Here is a 21,306-nt window from a genome sequence, read left to right on the forward strand (position 1 = left end):
CTGATCATTTATGTATACATTTGTCTATATCTATCTCGATTCGTTTTGGCTGTTACAAACAACCGTTATGTGAACAAAATTAATATACCCTTGTGCACAAGTGCGCTCGGGTATAAAAATATTCCGACGAGCTGATAACCTCCTCCTTTTTTGGAAGTCGGTTAAAAAGATAATAGGTGTGCAGTCGTATTGAGCAGGGTTACCACTGCAAAACTTTCTTTGAATATCGCTACCTAAACGTGCCAAGTCTACTTTTTTCAAAATTTAGCTTTTGATGCAGAATGACATATAACGCGAAACTACATCGATTTTTCGTCTCTCCTGAGCAATTTCAAAAAATTTGCCTGACACCTTTTCACCTTTAAGTAACGATATATATGGATGTACATACATTAGTAAGGTAAAAATAATCCTCGCGGTTAGGCTTGCCAAATGTCCAGGTCTCAGGGCCTCCGGGCTTGGGACGAAATCTGCGCGCTGCGGGTTTGACACTAATTTCTTCGAGGTTAGAAACTTTAAGATTCTCCGACTTACTGGAAATATGACTACCAATAAGTAGTTTTCTTTTTTGAATCACTCTTCCGGTGCCATTTAAAATATTTTTATAACTTCGTAATGGTTGAAAATATTATCGATTGGCAACTGCATATTAAAGAAAAATATCTGATTTATATACCTGCCTTTACATCCATCAATAAACACTTGATATCCCTTTAGATACGCGGTGGAGACAACTTTTTATAGCATATACGGAGTTCAGAGAATTGAGAAATGCAATTGATAAAATACTGCCTATACCAGTAAGCAACGAGTTTTATAAAAGGTATTTGATGGCAAACAGTTTCACCCAGCCAAGAAACAGAATGAGGGTAACACTGATATTGTCAAAATTTGGCAAGCCTACTCACAGTGCTGCCAAAGTGACACATTACAACATGCCAGAGATGTTTTCTTTTTTATGAGCAACTTGCAAACTAGCCAAAATTTTAAGCGTCCTACCACCCTACCAACGGGGAAAAAACCTACCAATTTTGGTAGGAGAAGCAAAAAACGGCAACCCTGGTTTGAGAGGACAAAATTATCCAGCAGAAAAGATTCTGAGAATTTAGCCATTCGCTCTCAAATAGACAAAATATCCATAGAAGTATGAGAACGCAAAATTTGCAAAAACTTGCAGCCTTCGAAGTAGCTGATCACCTTTTTAAAATACAAATTAATTATATCAGAATGAATGAAATATTTTTCTCAAGATTATTTGTGATACCACATCATGGCACATTCAAAAATAAGAGAATATCTTCCAAACACCTATCCTTGATCCAAAAAAAAATTAGTAGATATCTACAAATGTACCCTTATGTAAAGAATGTACACGAAAAAAACTGGTCACAGTTAAAACGTTCTAAAACATAAATATATTAATGGAATTCAACGATATTTACATATATTTACATCTGAACTTAGTTTTATTGAAATTCGTTAAAACAAGAGTTAATTCTCCTTGTAATAAGCAAACGATCGCAATTTTGACTTTATGTCCTTCATTAGCCCTTGCACAGAAGTTTCAGTGATTTCCTTGGAAACCAGCTGCCATTTATTTTTGAATTGTTGTGCGTTTTTTACAGCTTTGTGGGTCTTAAGAAGTTTGGATTTCATAACGGCCCAGTAGGTTTCGATCGGCCGATGCTCTGGACAATTAGGTGGATTCACCTCTTTTGCTACAAAATACACTTTGTTTCTATGTTACCATCCTAAAGCCATTTTTCCGTAATGACATATCGCGAGATCAGGCCAAAAAAGCACTGGATCTTTATGAAGCCGTATAAGAGGTAAAAGTCGCTTTTGCAGACACTCCTTAACATAAATTTCTTGGTTAATTGTACCAGTGCTTACAAAAGGATCACTTTTGAAGCCGCATTGGCAAATTGCCTGCCAAATGAGAAACTTTTTGGGAAATTTGTCAAACTTTTTGTTTTTATATTTATCTGCAACATTGCCTCTTTTATTTGCAGTGTGAAATTCGCGGCCCCGGATTTGTTTAAAATCGGCTTTTACGTACGATTCGTCATCCATAACAATACAGCCAAATTTTTGTATGAGACTGTCGTACAATTTCCGAGCACGTTGTTTCGCCAACAAATTTTGCTTACCGTTGCGATTAGGTGCTGCATTCACTTTGTAAGAACGTAGTCCTGCTGTTTTGCATACTTTTTGTATATACGAAGACGACATGTTTAATTTTTTGCCGACATCTCTTACCGAAAGTCCAGGATTTTTCTTAAAAGCAGATAACACTTCCTTTGCCTTAATTTCGCAAGCAAATCCTTTTTTTCTGCCACTACCAGGGTTCCTTTTTAAAGATAAACATTCATTGTATTTTTTAAGCACATAAGTAACGGTAGACTTTGGAAATTTTAGCTTTTTTGCGATGTCGTTATGGAACATGCTGGGATTTTCCAGCTTTTTGCGCAATATTAACTCGCGATCGATTTCTTTCTTGGTCCTCGTTTCTACACTGATTTTTGTTACTAAAAAGAAATGATGCAGTAAGGTGGAAAATGCTTCCAGCTTTTTAAGTGTCTACCGATTTTTATTTTAATGTTATGATTAACCGAGCTATGCTTGGTTATGTGCGACCAGTTTTTTTCGTGTACATTCTTTAGATGCTACAAAAGTAGATTTAAAATTATAAAATTCTAACTTCAACAATCAACCAACCAAAACTGACAAATTCGGCCAACAAAATTTCAACTCGCTTCATTTTTACCTATTTTGGTATAAAGTATTCAAAGGATAATTATGGTACAAACGAAAAATGACATACGGCAACCACACACTAACCGCCCTATTCCCACACCACTGACAAAACTCAGCGGCTGACTATTGCCTTTACTACTAATGCCTAATACTATACCGCAAATTTATTTTAACCTAACGTTTGACAATTGTCAGTTTTATTGTTATGACCTACTGAGTAAGTGACAACGGCGAAACAATGTTTATAGGTGCAATCCCGTATTCCTCGGACTCGGACTGGTAAAACTGTCAAAAAATAAAAATTCGCTCATAGCGAAAGAGTAACATTGAAAAGTACGGGATCGCTTTCTAGTAAAAAATGGTAACTTCTGAAAACTTTGACATAACCTCCAAATTTTGGTTTTAAATTTTTGCTTATTTTGTATGCAAACACGCTCAGCTCACACATGTAAATAGCCAAAAATACTTTCAAATTCTTTAGAATCCACTTAAAGAAGTACTAATTAAATACTTTTCAACATGAATTAGCAGAGTGCACTTTTCTTTTGTTTACAATTTGGTTGCCAAACACACTTCAGCTGATCGTTTGACATATTTAGCAGAATTTACCAGCAAAAAATTCTCGGACTAAAACTGGTAACTTCTGACAGAGAGAGAACCGTATTTACTCTCTTTTTTGTCCTCGTAAAATATAACTGATTCTGACTATTTCTGACTAGTCCGGACTCGTACGGGATCGCAACTTATATTGTGTTTTAGGCGCAGTAATTGTGACAATAATCATATGATGAATTTTGTCAGTGTTGTGGGAATAGGGCGGTTAAGTAAACAAACTGGAGATTAATAGTGAATAAACTCAAAATAAACTCAACAAACCTTGTGCTCGATAATTTTACTCTATTTTTCGTTGTATACTAGCATTAATAATAAAATTTGCCATAAATAATTCAAAAAGGTCATATTTTCTTTTGTTTATTTACAAACATATGTTTGTGATCAGCCGATTTTCTTACTTGCAAGTTTTCGCAGGGAAAAATTTTTCCAGGAGAAATTTGCTGCTCTCTATCACATTTTTCTCTCTTAATTTCCCCTACTTTGCAAGTTTTTTGGGTAAGAGACCAGGATGAAAAATGGAAATTTCAGATTGTACATAATATCATAAAATAAATGCACCTAAATGAGACAGATTGTACCTAAAAAGGTTATATCATTAGTTTGTAGTTTTATTTAAAATATTAATGTACCTTAAACTTGATTAGATTTTTTTTTTAAACTGCGCTGATATTTACAGACTTATAGCATACAGGGCCACGCTGCGATCGGGCGCAACGCGAGCCATGTGGGACCGTTATAGGGAACTGAAGAAGGAAGCGAGACGTATTTGCCGCAATAGGAAGAGAGAGGCCGAAATACGTGAGTGCGAAGAGCTTGAGATGCTGGCCGACAGGAAGAACGCCCGAAAATTCTACCAGAGGGTTAGGCGACTTACGGAAGGTTTCAAGACCGGGGCGAACTCCTGTAAGAACAACAATGGCGACCTAGTGACCGATGTCCAGAATATACTTAAATTGTGGAGGGAACACTTTTATAACCTACTGAATGGTAGCAGCGCTGAAAGTAGTGAGGAAGACGAACCCGAGTCCCCAGTCGATGATGATGGAGTAGCTGTCCCACCGCCTGACTATGACGAGGTACGAATAGCGATTACGCGGCTGAAAAACAACAAAGCTGCTGGAGCTGACGGCCTGCCAGCCGAGCTATTCAAGTACGGCGGCGAGGAGCTGATGAGGTGCATGCATCAGCTCGTATGCAGAATATGGTCAGATGAACGCATGCCCGACGACTGGAATTTAAGTGTGCTCTGCCCAATCCACAAGAAAGGCGACCCCGCCATACGCGCCAACTACCGCGGAATTAGCCTTCTAAGCATAGGTTACAAGGTCTTATCGAGCGTATTGTGCGAAAGACTGAAGCCCACCGTCAACGAGCTGATTGGACCTTATCAGTGTGGCTTTAGGCCTGGAAAATCCACCATAGATCAGGTATTCACAATACGCCAAATCTTGGAAAAGACCCGCGAGAATAGGATCGACACACACCATCTATTTGTCGATTTCAAAGCCGCTTTCGACAGCACGAAGAGAAGTTGCCTTTATGCCGCGATGTCTGAATTTGGTATCCCCGCGAAACTAATACGGCTGTGTAAAACGATCAGCTCAGTCAGAATTTGGAAGAACATCTCAGAGCCCTTTGATACTCCCTTGCATGTGATTTCCTTAATCTGATATTGGAGGAGATAGCGCCGCAGAACTGAACCGCTCAGGCACAATACTTTATAAGACCGTACAATTGCTGGCGTATGCCGACGACATCGATATTATCGGTAAAAACAAGGGCTACGTCTGTTCTGCCTTCTCGGGATTGGATAGAGAAGCAAAGCGAATGGGTCTGGTGGTGAACGAGGACAAAACGAAGTATCTCCTGTCAGCACACAAACAGTCAGAGCATACGCGTCTTGGCACCCACGTCACTGTTAACAGTTACAAGTTTGAAAAAGTAGACGACTTCGTTTATTTGGGAACCAGCATTAACACCAATAATAATGTCAGCCTTGAAATCCAACGGAGAATCACTCTTGCCAACAAGTGCTACTTTGGGCTGAGTAGGCAATTGAGAAGTAAAGTCCTCTCTCGTCGTACAAAGATCACACTCTATAAGTCACTCATCATGCCTGTGCTGGTGTATGGCGCGGAAGCATGGACAATGAAAGCATCTGATGAGGCGGCTCTTGGAGTTTTCGAGAGAAAGATTCTGCGAAAGATTTACGGACCTTTACGCGTTGGTGATGGCGAATATCGCAGACGATTTAACGATGAGCTGTATGAGCTTTACAACGATATAGACATAGTGCAGCGAATTAAAATTCAGCGGCTCCGCTGGCTTGGCCATGTCGTTCGGATGGACAGAAACGCTCCTGCTCTGAAAATATTCAACGCGGGCCGCGATGCTGGTAACAGAGGAAGAGGAAGGCCTCCTCTGCGTTGGAAAGACCAGGTGGAGAAGGACTTGGCTTCACTTGGCATTTTCAATTGGCGTCAGTTAGCACAGAAGAGAAATGACTGTTTTGGACTCGGCCAAAATCGCTTAGGCGGTTACAGCGCCAAATAAGAAGAAGAAGAAGATAGCATAATGGGAATCGGAGCTTTGTTTATGTCTAATTTTGACTACTGAAAAATATTAGCGAAAAACACTTTGCGAAGTTTACTTTTATATCCAGGTTTTTATAAAACAGGAAAGTTCTGGTAATTTATCTGATTCCTTTTAATAGGTACAGCAACTGTAGAGAAAATAATCGGAATACGGAAATCAACAAGCGAATATGGGTCAGATAGCTTTTGTCTCAAATAAAGAATATACAAAAAAAAATTAAGAAATCCTAGACACTAGCCTGTATGGGCGAATAAAGGCTGGTCTTAACTGTCATATTTTGACAATAAAATTTGTCTACAAATTCTTACCCAACTTTCTTCCTTTAGCCATACTTTTATCGATGATAATATGGGCCAAAAATTTACAAATAGCCGCTTTAGCAGCGCATATACACGACTGAAGACCTATTCTGATCTAAATCAATCAAGAGATCATTTTTTTCCTCCCATTTGATAATTTGTTTTCACTTATTTGACCGCAAATGCCAATAAATTTGACATAGGGCCCAATGACATTTTATGGAAGAAATTGGTTCAAATTTCGAATATAACAAAAATTACGAATTTGAGGAGAGTTAAGAAAAGTATTAATTTTTCGCAGTGGCTGGTCTAAATACAATGTAAAATGTTTAAGAGAATACATAATATAAATTCTTCCTTTTGACCACTTTTCTTTAGAATTGTTTATTCTTCAAAATGAAAGCGTAGCTTCTCCCATACCTATAAGTAAGTAGGTATATTAGCACGGTAAAGGAAAAAATTAAATAAAATAAAAATTCATCAGATCAAAAGATGATTGTACCTAAAATCTAGTGATTGTACGCATTGTACCTTTAAGTCATCAACCGTCGGAAAAAGGTGCAAGTATACCTACTTTTTCATCCCTGGTACGAGAACGCAAAACCAGTAAAAGTTTTCTAAAACTTTTGATAGCTTTACGTACAAGTACACTCCTAATATGTACATATAAGGATAAATATGAATATGAATGGGATGTTTCGAATGTGATATTTTTCACATTTGCGAATGCGAATGCCAATTGCTGATTACTGTCGAAATTCGACCGATCTTATTTAGACCGTTGGAGAGGTTTTCTAACTTACCGTGTCGTTTAACTCCTGCTTTGGAAGTATAACATGACTTAAATTTTTTTTATGTCTTTGAAGGTCTTTGGAGAACTTTGGCAGGACTTGGAATATACCCGATACATTCCAGTTTGTTGATAAACTTCGATAGTTAGATGCATGTCGATAATTCAATGAATTTCAAAAACACTGAAGTCCCTTAACTCAACAAAATTAGATATCTCGACTTATTTCGATAACCGAGTGTTTCTAGAGCTTTATACATTTGGATAACTCCTTGTACTTTCGTATCAGGTATATATACATGTTTTGCGGTCGCCGTTATACGAACGCGCGGGTGAAATATTTGTGTAAATAAGGTTGCTAAAATGTTTGGAGATACATATTTTCTATTTTCGCAAATAACTATAACTCATTGTCACGGAACCTACTAAAATCCAATCTAGCCCACCACCCTACCAAATGAAAAAAAAACCTACCAGTTTTGGTAGGAAAAGCTCACGTGTGGCAACACTGATTAGCAGCCCTATTCGCGTGCAATGACAAAACTCGCCGCTTTAACTATTGTCATGTTTATAATTAATTGTCACGTTTAGGTATGCAGAGGGCAATTTGAAAGCTCCAACGGTGACAATTGCTATTATTTTTGTGATGACCTATTGAGTACTTGACAACGCTAAACCTTATGTTTATATTTTCAATTTTATTAATTTTGCAGAAAAAGGTTGCAAAATTTTACTTAATGAAAACTGTGAAACCATTTTATTTGCTTAAATAGGTGTGCTTAAAAGTTATTACTTGCGTATGCATATCACAAAAGTATCCATTGCAGAATATTATTTATGGAGGAAATAATTTTTATGTACGCGGCTATTATTGTGGAGCAAGAAGAAATTATACAGAGAAGAAGACTTCTGTGGAAACTTCGAGACAACAGTTTTTTTTTTGACAGTTTTTACACGTTTGCAGCTCGGGTGACCTTCACAAAACTGCAGCTGCTCTTGTGTGGTGCATTCATATTTTCCACGCCTGTTACTACACGAATTCACAATAAAATTAAATAAATTTTCCTATCATAAAATTACTCACTTTTCCGGCGTTTCGTAATCCATTGTGTGTATTTTATTTAAAAAAAAATCCCATCTACTGCAGTGGCGGTCAAAAAGAACAATTAAAATGTAAACAAAGAACAGCTGTTTCACTATAGAGAAACTTTCGCCGCAATTGGTAAATAAAACGAGCTTTTTGCTTGTCATTATTGACTGTGCATACCTATGACAACAGTTGATGACACGATAATGACAATTGAACTGTGACAATTGACGACTGTGACAACATTCGAATAGGGCTGTAAGAGTGTAAGAGTTGTTTTGCCTGTAAAATATTAAACGTTAAATTGACACAAAGGTTGAAGCATTTTAAAACAGTATTTAGCTAGCTTGGATTTGATCACTCTATTAGAGAGTGTCCAGAAGGGTGCCTGAGAAGACTACTGAAATGCGAACTTTAATCATATTTCAAGGTTTAATTTGGCGCATGTTAAGATTGCCAATAATGCAGACTTGAAAGCCATGGATTGTTGTTGTTGCAGCGACTACAACAACCCCGCCCAGATCGGCTAATATCTCAGTCGCTGTCGTCAAGCTCAACTAACGGAAGACCCAAGAAGCGTTCAACCTCTATAAGGTCTGTCCACAGGGACTGAGGCGTTAGTTGTCTGGGGTTTTCCGGGCATACGAAGAGATGTTTCGAGTCGTGGGGCCATCTGCCCGGTGGAACTGAAAGTTTGGCGCCCGGTTCATAAATAGGAGCTACCGCTCTTTGATATCTAATTGAATCATTTGTATACTAGTGTAGGTTTCCGGGATCAAGGGCAGGGAACCCGTTTGTCCCGTCTTCGTGTTCTGGGAACTTACTAAAAGAACCAAACGATTTTTTTTTTCAAATTGTCATTAGAAATCGCTGCCTATCCTGTTTTCTTTTGCTGGAACCAAAATATAAAGAAAAGTCTATGCTAGAAGCGTCTCCCGAGCCCCTACAATAGTAACCGAACCAAGCTCTGGTAACAGTTTGAGAACAGCTTTTTATGATTTTTTTTTTTTAACTATATGCAGTGAACCAAATAAAAACTGGGATCCTACATGTTAGCAAGTTTTGGCTATTTTTCTTTAGTTTATGTAATATTTATTATTTTTTTGTGAAAGTATGGCATATTGCTTAACTAACACTATATAAATCCTAATTTCAGCCTTTGTGTAAAAATTATGAAAATCTGCAGTTTGACCAAAATTTCTTACGTATTAATCAGCATCTTTAGAGAAAATTTTGGGAAGCAGTTTTGTAGCCCATTAAATTTTAGTAGGTTAAACTGCAATACGCTAGAAAATCACGTTGGTTTATATCTTTTTTTATTAAACGTCTGAATTTGGATTTATATCGTGTTTGTTAAGTTTTGTAGCCTATTAATTTGGTATACCATTGATTTTTGACATTTTTTTTGTTGACGGTGTTGCGCATTTTTGCCATAGAGAGTATTCTCTGAGTCTTGCAAAGCCCTTGCACGGTGCACAGATTGCACGGATTGCACGGTAAAAACCGGTTTTCGTATGGGACAGCTTTGCAAACCGTGCAATCCGTGCACCTTTCAAGGGCTTTGCAAGACTCAGAGAATACCCCTAATGTATGTTTTTTTGAGACCGTTGATTTCGTTGTTCATAAAAGTTTACTTTACTTACATTCATATGTATACTTATATTTACTCGTAGATTTTAACCAATTCGTATATTTTTCTTACAGACTCAGCACAATGACTAGTCCAGAGAAAAGGATAACAAATCATGGTAAGCAATAAACATACACATACTTATTCTTGTTTTCGTACGAATCGAAAATCATGAAATTTTCAACAAGAACACGCCCCATTATACCAAGTTTCGAAAATTTATTTTTTAGTCTTTATGCCATCTCTGGTTAACACCAATCCCCATAAAAATTGTATTTAGATAACTGTAGATCCTTCCTAATGTTACAAAAACGATTGTGTACCACTACACAAATGGTTTCGTAACTTTAAGTGTTATTGAATGAAGAAATGGAGGAAATCTAGAGCGAAGTGTATACCATTAAATCGTAACCTCGCGGAATAGGATAATGCTAACCTATTACTCAGAAGTAATAACCCGTAATCAACCTTAACTGATTTTTGTTTTTTTTTGCTTTTATTCAGGCGAGGAGGGTCACATTTTGACGTACAAAANGAATCTAGAGCGAAGTGTATACCATTAAATTGTAACCTCGCGGAATAGGATAATGCTAACCTATTACTCAGAAGTAATAAGCCGTAATCAACCTTAACTGATTTTTGTGTTTTTTTTGCTTTTATTCAGGCGAGGAGGGTCACATTTTGACGTACAAAAATGTATCTTGAATCCTACCAATCTCGGTTTACCTGTTTAGAAGATCCCTGAACCAATTTTAAAGTCCCTTTAGTTTCTAATAGGGAAACGAAGCTGAATTGATAGTACTTGGTCAAATATATATATATATATGTGCAAACAGTGACATACAATTTGTTTTGAATAGATCTCTTGAGAGAGATTGCCCAGCCGTCCTCTCATTTTGGCCTGACACATATTTGGTAACAACCTGTCGATTGTAAAAAGCTATCGATNGGCTGAATTGATAGTACTTGGTCAAATATATATATATATAGATATCTGTGCAAACAGTGACATACAAATTGTGTTGAATAGTTCTCTTGAGAGAGATTACCCAGCCGTCCTCTCATTTAGGCCTGACACATATTTGGTAACAACCTGTCGATTGTAAAAAGCTATCGATGTGTCCATCCTTTCAGCACCTTAATATGTAGTGTATTTGCCATTCAGTTTCTTTCAAGAGCCTTCGAGGTGTTTTGGAGTTTTCTTGTTAATTTTGAAACTTAATGTCGGCTGGTTCTGTTGCGACTGATATTTTTCGAGCTCGATGCTTGCTATGGGATTTATTTTTTGTTGGGACTACCTACCACTTCTCTCTCTTGCAGGCACGGGTACGATTCTTTTTCTCCGTGGCCTATTGTCCCGCTGGTTTCCTTCTTCTCTGCACTTCAGCGACTTCTTCGTCTCTTCATCATTGCTTTCAGTCGATTTTCCCGCTCATCAGCGGCCGTGGTTTCCTAACGTAGGGACCAGTTTGCTCCTGCATCTCTAATACATTACCGTCTTCTTTCTAGCGCCCCAGGCATTGCCGACTAAGCCAGTGACGGCAGGTTGCGTCGACGGAACGCCTTATTTTAGACCCTCTTAACGACAATCTTAGAACTTTGTTGTTGTTGTGGTGTGTGGTTATCATGTTCGTTTGTTCCGGAGGTAGAGCTCTGTACCGCAGAAAGATCATCGTTACTCTTGAAGGCTGCCTGATGTTGAAAAGGCGTTACTCGTATACAAGAGATCATCTCTCCGGGACTCAAGAATGTGTTTGTTCTCGGTCAGCATTCAGGAAAGAGATTCAGCACTTCGGTCAGATTCGCTTTAGGCCTTTCAAAACTTGAACTGAGAAGTTGTTCATTTAGTAAAACCGCATTGCATAACCAAATCACAAATTCCGATAGTTTTTTAAGTTAACCGGGATTTGTTAATATATGAATATTAACACATATTTATGTGGAATATTATAGTTAGAATGATATAACTGATGTAAATTGCGAGTTGAATTAAGAAAAGTCAGTTACCTACTATCTTAAAAAACTATTTTGAAAACATATAAAAATGCCTACTTAATTTGTGTAATAAAAGGCTCGTCTGATCTTAATTTAAACAGGCAAATAATACTAAGTTATTCCATTTTTGTAGCACAACGTTTCGCTAATACTTTTTAGCATCTTCAGGGGCATCTGTCACAAACCAATGAGATACAAAACATATTAACACATAACCATAAAGCAAGAAAAATATAAATAGATACAATTAAACATTTTAAATATATAGTACAAACGAACTCAAACTATTGTTTTGAATATTTGCACAAATTTGAAATTAATAAAATTTTAATTTCTGTGACTAACAAATTATTAAAAACAAAAAAAAAACAACAAAATAATATTATATCTGAAATTACTTGTAAGGGAAAGGAGAAAGATGAATGTGGAAAAGTATATATTGGCACAACAAAACGGCCTTTGGGTGTTCGACCAGGCCAGGGCTGGCGAACCTAAGGCGCACGTGCCATTGATGGTACGCAACAAAATAATTTGGGCACGGTTTTAATTGCGGACTTAATGGCGAAATTACTAGTTCTAGTATTTAATACCTAATCGACACAATTTCTCTTTTTCGTATAAATTGGAGATCAAAGAAAGATCTACTCATACCCAAGAAAACATGTTGAAAGAGCCGAAAATACAGACAGTAAGTAACATAAGAAATTCGATTCCCGAGTTCTATTGCATCATTCATCAATAAGCTTTGTGCGCAAAGCATGGCTTCGTCTCTCTTGGTGATATAACGGGCCAGTGCCCTGTGCTTACTGCAGTAAGTTTGTAGGTATGCCCTTCGCTCATTCCTAACAGAGCTTTGGTTTTAAGTGGGTCGTAGGACACCCATAACTACCGGGAACGATCCTGTACGGTTCCACCTTTGCTTGGCTTTCGAGTGATAAATTTCGGTAATTGTTGCTTTTATCTCCCCGTGCGAGGCGCCCATGTCCACCGCATGGGACACATTCAGTGCGGAGCTGCACCTTGCTAGTTCGTCCGCTACCTCATTTCCATAAATGTCCCTATGTCACAGGACCCATATTAGTGCACTTTCGTATTGATCAGATATATAGCCGAGTTTTGTCCTAGAGTCTTCCAACAGTTGGGATCGAACAGAGGTAGAAGAAAGCGCCTCAACGGCAATGTTTTTTTTTGTCAAGGGGGAATTTTTTGACAAGAGATTTCGCACTAAATTTAAATGATTGTAAATGAATAAAAGCAAAAATACTTAAAAGCCGTATGCATTTATTGTAAAATATACTAAAATATATTAAAATATGCGCATGAGATTCCGAGCCCTAATCATAATCAATCAAAACGGGAATTTTGAATTTTTACTTAGTAACGGCTTTTTGTACTTCAGGGACTATGTGAGATAGGTCCTTTCTATATTAAGGTAACTAAATGTTTTTTTCTTTTTATCGAAGTGTTCTTTTTGGTGACAGGTAACAAGTTCAACGGAAATAAGGTCAATTGACACTATTTCGCATACTGGTGCGGGAGTTTCGGACATGGAGCAAACCACTGTTTCTTCAGTTTAATAGTGTTCGCTTTATTTTTGTGGAAACGAAACATTCTACATTCTTTCTTCAAATATTTCTCGTATTGCAGCTCTTTTGCGTTTGGTTATTCGCATCGTGTTTTTATTATGTTCGTAATTTTAAGTTTTTTTAATAAAATAAATTGGTGGTTATTCATGATTGTGTGTTGATTGATAGCATACTGAGGATTTGGCAATAACCTCTTTCATCTATGGAACACCACTAAGAACAACATTTTTTCTTTGAATTGACATATTTTAAGCATTGTTGACGTTATTTCCATTTGAATGAGGAAATAGCATCATTTACTTTATTTCAAAATTTTTGTTGACTTTGTTTCCTTTTTGAAAAGGTAATGACAATGACTTTATTTCGCACCAGTATGCGAAATAGAGTCAACTGACTTTATTTCCGCTGATCTTGTTAACTGTCACCGTTCTTTTTAACCGACTTCCAAAAAAGGAGGAGGTTATCAGTTCGTCGGAATATTTTTTTTTTTTTTTTTATGTATGTTACCGCAAAACTTTGCACCACGTCAATAATTCTTTTTGCAACGGAAAGGTAGTATCTCAGAGGTTGTCCCATACTAATTTGGTTTAGATCCGATCATTGGATCATGAAATATATAGATATATATATATTTTTTTTAAGTCGGTTTTTTTTGCTAAAAATTACTTGTTATATCTCAAGTGCCTATACTACCTTGGCCACCAGATTTCCTACTAATCTCTTCTCTGCAGGAACCAGACTTGATAATGAAGCCATTTTGTTACTGCCTTTCAAAATAGAGAGGCGCTGATTAATCCCTCCATTGTCTTTTTTGTATCTTTCTTCAGTACCTTGATTACTTATTTTGGTACACTATATTAACTCATTGAGAAACTTAACGGGTTTGATACTAAGAATTGAGGTGATAAGCGAATTTACCACATACTCTTCTATTAAGTCTCCACAAAAATCAGGACAATAACGTAGTGAACTTGTGCTTCCATATGTACATACATACATACATAAGTACATATGTAGGCTCTTCTCCTTGGAGAATCGGAACCTTGGCATTAAAAAAGGCGTAGCAATGTTTGTATGTATACCATAAAACGCGTACATAAAGCACGAAAAGAAACAATTTTGTTGAATATACAAAGCTAAAAAGACGACTAAGAAGAACGCTGAAGGAAACCTACGTTTATTGATTTTAGTTATTTTTAGAAATTACTTGCCTGTGCAGCAGTTTATCATGAAATACATAAATATTCTGCAACTTTACGAAACACAAAAAAAAAAACAAATATAAAAGAAAGTGAGGCCCTTATACTACTTGCCGTGTTAACTTCCATAGTGCCTTCGACCACCACCTCGTAGGCGTGCGACCTGTGTGAGCACAGGTGCGGTTTCCATTTACATAAATGCATCCATCTTACATACATATGTATATGTGTGTGTAAGTACCTATTAACTGCCTTTCGCATTGAAGGCTCCACTCTTCGCAAAAGTTACTAGTGTTAGGTGTTTGAAAAGTAGTAGTGAAGGAAGAATAGGCAAAAGCTTGGGATGGTATATAAGCGGAAAAAATTATATACAAACATACTATATATGTATGTAGAATATCAGGGTGGTCAAATAATATAGAGGACAGTCCANGTTAGGTGTTTGAAAAGTAGTAGTGAAGGAAGAATAGGCAAAAGCTTGGGATGGTATATAAGCGGAAAAAATTATATACAAACATACTCTATATGTATGTAGAATATCAGGGTGGTCAAATAATATAGAGGACAGTCCACTTTTTGGAATTTTCGCCACCCAGGACCGAAGAATATCGAAAATTAGGAGACAGCCGAGGCTTTGAAGTTTTCTATAAAACCGAAAATCCAAGTAAATGGATTCAAACGACTTTATAACTTTAAATTTCGTATTCAGATGGCGAAAAAAATTAATAAAAAAACGCGAAACTGTGGATAAAAGAACTGGAAAAATGGAATAAAAAACTAAATTATTGATGTATTCTTAGCTGCGATCTCGTACGAGTTCAGACTAGTCAGAAATAGTCAGATTTTACTGGAAATCGATCCCGTACTTACTCGGTTTTATGACAATTTAGAGGACAAAAAATTACTTTTGTAAGGTCCTCTCTCTATCAGAAGTTACCGGGTTTTAGTCCGAAGATTTTTTGTTGGTAAATTCTGGTAAATGTGTCACACGATCAGCTGTAGAGTGTTTGACAACCAAATTGTAAACAAAAGAAAAGTGCACTCTGTTGAAAAGAATTTAATTCTTTAATCAGATTCTAATGAATTTGAAAGTATTTTTGATTATTTGTATGTGTGAGCTGCGTGTATTTACATGCAAAATAAGCAAACATTTACAACCAAAATTTGGAGGCTATGTTGAAGTTGTCAGCAAGTTACAATTTTTTACTAGAAAGCGACCCCGTACTTTTCAGTGTTACTCTCTCGCTCTAAGCGGTTTTTTTATTTTTTTGACAGTTTTACTAGTTTTAGTCCGAGGAATATGGGATTGAACCTATTAGTAAAAGTACTCTCCGAAATGTCACGTGCGTTAGCACATTTTAATTCAAAATAAAACCAACAACGCATTTCTTCTGATTGTATAGGAATTGGTGGTAATGGTTTGTAATTTGACTTTTTCTAAAGAATGTTTAAGAAAGGAAAGCCTCACAAGATTCGCACGCCACATCTATTTTTGTCATGTCCGTTATGACCTCCTTTTCGAACTGTACCCGCCATGGTCCCGAAAAAGACCTGAAAAAGTTCCAATCGGACCCGAACTAGTCACGAACCAAACCCGAAAAAATCCTGAACATGTCCAGAAATGATCCCGAAAAAGTGCCGAACGAGGTATGCATATCAACGAGCTGGAACACAGCCTATTAGATTTGTTTTCATTTCGTTCGTTGGGCGGCTAAAAAAAACACTTGTGTACCACCCTAATGTACATACGTATACACTTATGTATGTTTGTACTTAAATACACGACTAAAAACTGAATAGAAATAAAAAATGTGTGTATGTGTGTGTGTGTGTGTGTGTGTGTGTGCGAGAGTCAATCCGAAAATGTACGAAGTTCGGAAAGCGTAACCAAATGATAAGCGCGTGTAGAAGATAATTAAAACTAAAATTAGGAATTTAAAAACTTTTTGTTGGTGAGAGTTCTCAGCTTAAATTTAAACTAGTTAGACTAAACCGTTTTCAATGTTTTGATTTTATATTTCATTTATTTATTTTAATATTTAAAAACATTCGGGCTTGGATTCGGGCATTTCAGATCAATAATTACACAGGTTTACAAAAAAAAGTGTTTGCATATTAAATCAAACCTACATATATGTGTATCCCTATGTTATTCGACACGCTGAATGCGATCCAAGGTCCGTTAGCCTTCATCACGCCGGGGTCGTGGTCAGTTGAATGTAAAGTAGAGAAAGAAATCACTAAAATCTGAAATTTCATATAGAGATCCGTTACCTCAACATTGTCAGGTCATTTGAGGGTCAAACAGGACAAAAAATGTTTTCAATAAAAAAAAAATGTTTTGTTTTTGTTGTCGCTGAATCCGAATATGTGGGTCCCTTGATTCCTCCAGGTCATCCCAGGGTCAAATTCAGAAGAATTGTTTGAATTTTCAGGTTTATTCAATGAATTTTTCCCTACTTAATCTTCAACTGATCACGAACAGTATGACCGCGGCGGGCTTTTGAAAAGTTGTAGCAGAGAAGATACCTAAAATGTATCAATATGTATCACTTTTTAATTTCAGGTATCAAAGTATCAATATGGAATAAAACCAATAAATTTTTTGAAAATCCATTTTCCAAAACAGTTTAACATTTATTGAATGCAAAAAGGTACACGTATTAGTTGTACTTGGTATTAGTATAATAATAACAAGTAATTTTTAAGCAAAAAACAAAACCGACTTCAATTCTCATATAAAAAATTCAGATTATCGTTAATTTCTTCATGATCCAATAAGCAGATTTAAACTAAATTAGTATGGAACCACCTGTGAGGTACCACTTTTCCTTAAAAAAAAAAAAATAATTATAGAAATCGGTTAACGTGGTCCAAAGTTATGCGGTAACATATATAAAAAAAAAATATTCCTACGAATTGATAACCTTCTCCTTTTTGTGAAGTCGGTTAATAACGAAAATGTCTTACATGTATGAGTTCACTTCAGTCCTAGAATAATAAAAACGAAAATTTCTTACTTGTATCAGTTCAACTGGGTATAAGTATAATAAAAACAACAAACATGTCTTATATATATTATCCTATTTTTAACCGTCTTCAAAAAAAATAAAAGGTTATCAATTCGTCGGAATATTATTTTTTATACCCGAGCGCACTTGTGCACAAGGATATTATTAATTTTGTTCACATAACGGTTGTTTGTAACAGCCAAAAAGAATCGAGATAGATATAGACAAATGTATACATAAATGATCAGAATGAAAAGAGAAATCGATTAAGCGGTGACTGTCTGTCCGTCCGTCCGTCTTTGCACACGATAACTCGAGTAAAAATTGAGATATCTTAACGAAACTTGGTACGTACACTTCTTTCTGGCGTGGGACGGATGGTATTGAAAATGGGCGAAATCGGACTGTAACCACGCCCACCTCCCATACAACGGTAATTTTCAGAAATACGAAAACTGCGATATTTTAGTAATTACTGAAGATTATTCACTCAAAATTGATATTTACAATAAGTTTTAGATGAAAAATAAGAATATTATAAATTTTTGGAAAAAAAATTTTGGCGCAGTTGTTGACCTTGGTATACTATACGAAATGGCCGAAAATTTTTAAAATCGGTCAATAACCATGCCCACATCCCATATAACGGTAATTTAGAGAAATACGAAAGCTAATTTATTCAAAATTGATGCTTGCGACAACTCTTTGCCAAGAAATACGCTTATGATAAAATTTTGGAAAATGGGCGTGGCACCGCCCACTTATGATCACATATATGTATCTCGGTAACCGTTCTACCAATTTGTACCAAACTCGGTATGGTTATTGTGCTTGCCACATAGACGAAAAACTTTGAAAATTATTGAAATCGGACTTAAATTACAGCCGCTTTTCATTTAACGGTAAATTTCAGTAATGCTTGAAACTTCAATATTTCGAAATTTAAGGACGCTAATTTACTCAAAATTGATACACCCGGCTTACCATCTAGCGGTAGGTTTCGGAAAGGTGAAAAAACATATATTTAATACTTGCGCCGGGTATTTAATGTTCGGCTCCACCCGAACTTAGACTTTCTTACTTGTTTTTTTTTTTATGTATGTTACCGCATAACTTTGGCCCACGTCAACCAATTTTGATAATTTTCCATCGAAAAGGTAGTATCTCGCAAGTAGTCCCATACTAATTTGGTTTAGAACCGATCATTGGATCATAAAAAAATTAACGGTACTTCTAAGTTTTTATATGAGAATTGAAGTCGGTTGTGTTTGCTTAAAAAGTACTTGTTAGTTTAAATACTTTTTGTACCTATATACCTCAGAATTCAAATTTTTTAATAATTTTAAAGGCATTTCGAAAACATTATGCATTCCATCATTGGCAAAGTGAAGCGATTTGTTCTATTTGTTTTGATCAAATTCAGATCTGAGAAAATGCGGTCTGCAACAGCAAAGCTGTGCGGCAAATATGACAAGTTAAAGATAAAAGAGTTAGTTCGAAATATAAAAAGTGATTTAAAGTATTTTTTTAGCTTGCTTATATGAATTCGTCGAAAAATTTATCACTTTTGATCCACTTGTATCAAAACGGTCACACTGATCACGAACCTGACATGATGGAGGCTAACGGACCGCGGATTCGCATTCAGCCTGTCGAATAAAATAGGGATATATAGGTTTGGTTTAATATGCATTAATTTTTTTTTGCAAACCTGTGTTATTTTCGAAAATTTAATCCGTATGAAATATTTAAATTGCATTTACATATATTGATTGGAACATTCTTGCTTTCTTCTTGATGAAGAGCGATTTTGGTTCTCTTCTGTGCCAACTGACGCCAATTGGAAATGCCAAATGAAGCCAAGTCCTTCTTCAATTGCTATTTCCAGCAGGTTTTCCTCTTTTACCAGCATCGCGATCCGATTCGAATTTTTTCAGGATTGGCTCGTTTCCCTCCATACGTATGACCTTAGTTTCGCTGTCGCGGAGGCTAAATTTTTCGACGGCGGCACCAAAGAGTCCTTCCTTGCCCACCCTGACATTAAAATCGCCAAGCACGATTATTCACGGTGGTCTTGGACCAGTCTTAAGTTTTATAAAAGTGTGTCTAAAAACATACATATATTATATCGGCGATGAATTTGCAAAACGGCCTATCTTACGGCAGTCAAATTTTACAGGTGAGCGAAAAAAGGTTTTTCTTTGAAGGCATTGCCTTGATAGGCTGTATTTTCTCTAGCCATTATGTTACAAATCTGTTGTTTTAATAACGATTTTTTGATGTTTTTTATGCAGAAATCTCGATGCCTGGAGCTCAGGGTTACCAAATCTCTCACAACGGCAATTTAGGCGGTTTTGTAAAAACATATATATTTGAATTAGACGCAAACATAGGGCGTATAACCATAAACAGCATGACCGAAACTCAATTATTCTTTCTCGGGTATATGTATATACTCGTAGTTGGTATCATTGCCGTATTGAGTGCCATGGCGTTGCGCTTGTCAGCTTGTTTTTTTTCTAACTTGTCTTGTGTATGTGTTGTTGGCCGCTGAAGTCTAAGGATTAGAGGAGAGTTCTACCACTCCGAATAACCTGGGTTCGAGCCCTGGTCAACGCAATATCGCAAAAAGTATAGGAAAAAGTGTTTGTTTTAACATCGGTCGCCCCTCGGCAGGCTATTGCAAACCTCCGAGTGTATTTCTGCCATGAAAAAGCTTCTCATAAAATCCATTTGCCTTTCAAAGGCGGCGTAAAACTGTAGGTCCCTCCATTTGTATAACAACATCAAGACGCATACCACAAATCGGAGGAGAAGCTTGGCCAAACACTTAGCGTGTAAGCGTCAAAATATTATTATTACCAGGTAATGGATTTTATGGAAATTGGCTTTTTACTGCTAAAGATATAGAGTATATTAGATTAAGAATGTCCACGATTTAGCTTTCCCTGATTCCATATATACACATTTGATGTTGCGTTTTTTAAGATATTTGCCTTTTTTGCCTTTTCTACCTTTAAAAAAGTGATTATAGCATTTACAATTTTTTTTTTTAAGATTAAAAAATATACACATGCCCATGCGGCTTATAGAAGCGCAAGGACCTCTTGCCAAATTGGTGTTGGAAAAATTCAAAGCCCTTTTCTCAGCTAACGTAGGCTTGCAGACAATAAGAGGTGTGGATAAAATTGTAAAGAGCGAGGGAAACGCCCTTATTCCTGATAATATGAACGTTTCAAACGTTCCATATTTAAATTGGGCTCCACTTGTATCAACTTACGTCGAGCGCACATTTAGTACATTCAAGGCTTTTCTTCGCGAAAATCGAATGAAAATGCTGCCAGAAAACTCCAAAATGAATCTTGTGGTTCAATGTTACTACAAATATACAGATTAAAGTTCTATGAGTTAGAAACTCTAAAGGATGAAATAGTCAAAGATTCAAAGTACAAATTTTTTATATAATGAAACTGGTTCATAGTTTTTCTCTTTTTACTTGTAATATAACCATTTCTAAAATAAATGTATTTTTTGATTGTTCTTCGTATTTTTTGTCTTTTTTTTTGCAATACCTAGTGCCCTTTCCTGCCTTTTTCGCTATTTTATTTTGCCTTTTTTACAGGTTTTTATGTCCTAAAAATCCGTTCCCTGATTATTACATATTATTAACGTTAGTATTCGAATATTATCCGTATACGGAAATATCCGAACGCATATCCGAATATAAAAACATATGTATGTA

At 36.3% G+C, this 21,306-nt stretch overlaps 1 protein-coding gene across 10 annotated transcripts in view; it reads left to right on the forward strand.

Moving 5' to 3' along the window:
- HDAC4 (histone deacetylase 4) overlaps positions 1-21,306 on the forward strand; it is a 76,740-nt gene that overhangs the window by 2,866 nt on the left and 52,568 nt on the right. For 9 of the 10 annotated variants that reach the window (XM_017616611.1, XM_017616620.1, XM_017616615.1 and 6 more), the window contains one exon: positions 9,848-9,891. In XM_017616611.1, the coding sequence (XP_017472100.1) occupies positions 9,858-9,891 (34 nt within the window). In that variant the 5' untranslated portion in view covers positions 9,848-9,857. Of the gene's footprint in view, positions 1-7,196; positions 7,346-9,847; positions 9,892-21,306 lie in introns of those variants that run through there. The other variant, XM_017616613.1, reaches the window with a different exon arrangement.

The sequence above is a fragment of the Rhagoletis zephyria genome, unplaced genomic scaffold (genome assembly GCF_001687245.7).
Source record: "Rhagoletis zephyria isolate East Lansing unplaced genomic scaffold, Rhagoletis_zephyria_1.1 Rzeph_scaffold_01233, whole genome shotgun sequence".
Taxonomy (NCBI): domain Eukaryota; kingdom Metazoa; phylum Arthropoda; class Insecta; order Diptera; family Tephritidae; genus Rhagoletis; species Rhagoletis zephyria.